Source organism: Vespa velutina, chromosome 16, assembly GCF_912470025.1.
Source record: "Vespa velutina chromosome 16, iVesVel2.1, whole genome shotgun sequence".
In the NCBI taxonomy this organism is placed as follows: Eukaryota; Metazoa; Arthropoda; class Insecta; order Hymenoptera; family Vespidae; genus Vespa; species Vespa velutina.
Genome location: NC_062203.1, coordinates 4382814 through 4385631, shown reverse-complemented (window position 1 = coordinate 4385631; position 2818 = coordinate 4382814). Strand labels below are relative to the sequence as shown.

The 2818-nt window shown below is 32.8% G+C and overlaps 1 protein-coding gene across 1 annotated transcript in view; it reads right to left on the bottom strand.

Annotated features, from left to right (window-relative positions):
- Positions 1–207: 207 nt before the first annotated feature.
- The window catches only part of LOC124954658, a 6623-nt gene continuing 4012 nt past the window's right edge, over positions 208–2818 (bottom strand). The window contains exons 2-5 of the mRNA XM_047507899.1: positions 1833–2007; positions 1591–1745; positions 1235–1354; positions 208–1134 (exon numbers count right to left, since the gene is read on the bottom strand). Coding sequence (XP_047363855.1) covers positions 960–1134; positions 1235–1354; positions 1591–1745; positions 1833–2007 — 625 coding nt within the window. The 3' untranslated portion in view covers positions 208–959. The remainder of the gene's footprint in view (positions 1135–1234; positions 1355–1590; positions 1746–1832; positions 2008–2818) is intronic.

The following is a 2818-nucleotide window of genomic DNA, read 5'->3' as shown; positions in this document are numbered from 1 at the left end:
AAGATACTATAATTGTTGATTTCTTTTTATATCATTTTATTTCTCGTGTCATATTAATTTACATTTATACATCTACTACTTGACGTCTTCGATAGAGACAGATCTTATCTATATACGTGTGTATATATATATATATATATATATATATATATATATATATATATATATATATATTTATATATATATATATATATTTATATACCTATAGAGATCGTCGCATTTGAGTATATACGATCTATAAAAAAAAAATCATGAGCTTTTATTTGCCTTTGAAATAATGATCTAATAGATATAATTAAATAAAGAAGCTTTTCTTTTTGCATATAATTTGTTAGAAAAAAAAAGAAAAAAAAAAGAAAAAAAAAAAAAAGGAAACAAAAACCCTTACAAAAGATAAGACGAAGATAATTGTTTAAGTTCGAAAAGAATAATGAATCACGTTATAGATAGAAGATAAAAAAGCTCGATCGTGGACGATCTTTATATTCTTTTTTTGTTTCGTTTTTTATTTATTTATTTATTTTTTTTCTTTTTGTTCTTTTTTTTTGTTTTTTTGTTTCATTTTTTTTACTTTTCTTCCATAGGTTACGTCTTCTTGTTTCGTTTTGAATTTAACTTAAGGTTAATTAATATTATCTACTTCTATAATACGCAAAAGCAAAAGGCAAGGTCAAGGACACGTGGACAAGGACGAAGATAAAGATCGTTTCTTGCTGCTATGTTACGCTTTAGAGAAACTTTGATCGTTTGCTTTTGCGGAAAGTTAGGTAAGAGAAAGGATTTCTCTCTCCTCTCTCTCTCTCTCTCTCTCTCTCTCTCTCTCTCTCTCTCTCTCTCTCTCTATCTATCTATCTATCTCTATCTATCTATCTCTATCTCTATCTCTATCTCTATCTCTATCTCTATCTCTATCTCTATCTATCTTTCTTTTCTTATGATTCTTAAAAACCTTTCGATATCTATCCCCTACGATAAGGTTTAGGTTTAACTTGGATTTCTTCTTGTTGCGTTTCCTCGACCTCTTCTTGAACAGGTTTACCTCTCGATGAACCAAATCTGCCACGGCTCGCTGTTGTTGTCCTTGATTCTCCTCCACCCGAATTACCAGCTTTATTGCGGCCGCTCGCCGACGTTCTAATAAAAAAAAAAAAAAAAAAGAAAGAAAGAAAAATCAGAATTCCACGTTCGCGTTCGATAAAATTATTCAAATACTATTATTCTAAATTCAATTTACCTCGACTTCGGAGTCGTTGATTCCGTTTGAGCCTGTGTACCTGAGGTTTCACGAGTATGACTACTTGGTCCAGTCTGAGCACGTCGCCTTTTCAATGCGGCTATCAGATCCTCGTTTGATCTTGAACAACAAGAACGACAACAACGGATTCGTAAAATTATATTCTCTAAAATTAAATCCGATATAAAATCGTTTTTTATATCTAATCATAATGCATAAGCACGTCCAATAAATGTGTACGCAGGAATGAATATACGAGTGGATCGTTGGTATATGTTGAAAAAAAAAAAAAAAGAAAACAAAACAAAAAAAGAAAAAAAGGAAGAGAACAATAAACACGTAAAATATAAAAATACCTGAAAGGTCTAACACCGCCTCGAACCTTTTTCAAAGATTCGGTCGTCGTAGTGACGATCTCCTCTTGTTCGTGAATCTCCTCGAGCGGTTCCTCACCCTCTTCTTCCTCTTCCAATGGCTGTTGCTCGACTGGTTTAGCGGTCGTAGATTGTGCCTATGAAACGTTTACGTCGCGTCGTATATAAAATACTAAGAGAGGTCATGAAAAGGGAAAGTTTAGAGTAATAAACTGAACGTATACCGGCGTTGCTTTTCTTCCACCGACGTTGACTCGTCCTCTCGAGGATAAGAGTCCTCCCAGTCTACCAGGTGCTGGTTTACTTGGGGCTGGGGTCACAGCGGCCACTGCCTCTTCCTCGTAATCGTATTCCTCATCGGCCGACCTGCAGAGAGCTATTAGGCACAAAGCTAATAATCTGTAATTAAAAGAAAAGTAAAAAATAATAATTAAATATTATATGAGTTATATAAATGCATATACGATAATTTAGATATTAGATAATATTTAGTAAATAATTATTGGATTTTATGAGCGTTATATTATAATATGGAGTAAGAAAGGTAGGGATAATAAATTAAAATTTGTTAATATGTAATATTATCGTATATAAATAATTAGATATTATAAAAGTTATAATATGACATGTTATACTTAACAGGCTTGTAAAAGTAGTTAATTTTATCTGGACAAAGATTACATAGGTGTTAGTTTAATAGACCGTATTCGAAATGGAAGATAGCGAAAATCGTAGGTTTTATTTCTGGCACATCCTACTTGATTTCTATCTATGATTAAAATAACTAATTATATATCTAAATGTAATATCTAGGGAGAGAGAGAAAGAAAGAGAGAGAGAGAGAGAGAGAGAGAGAGAGAGAGAGAAAGAGAGGAAGAAATACTATTAACAGAGATCAATGGAATCTCATACATTCTAAGCCGCGCAATTTTTACTCGTAATTAAAATAATCTCTCTACGTAGGTATTAATATATACAAAGAAAAAGAGAGAGAGAGAGAGAGAGAGAAAAAGAAAGAGAGAGAGAGAGAGAGGGAGAGAGAGAGATAAAGAGATAGAGAAGTTCTTACAGAGATCATGGAACCTAATCCGAAGAAAACGTTCTCGCGTCAAGGTTACGATGTTTCTTACGTTACCGTAGACGTTCTTACGTTCCTTAGATATTACTTTCACTCCTTACGTTTCTACTTTACTCGATTCCTCGCCGTATT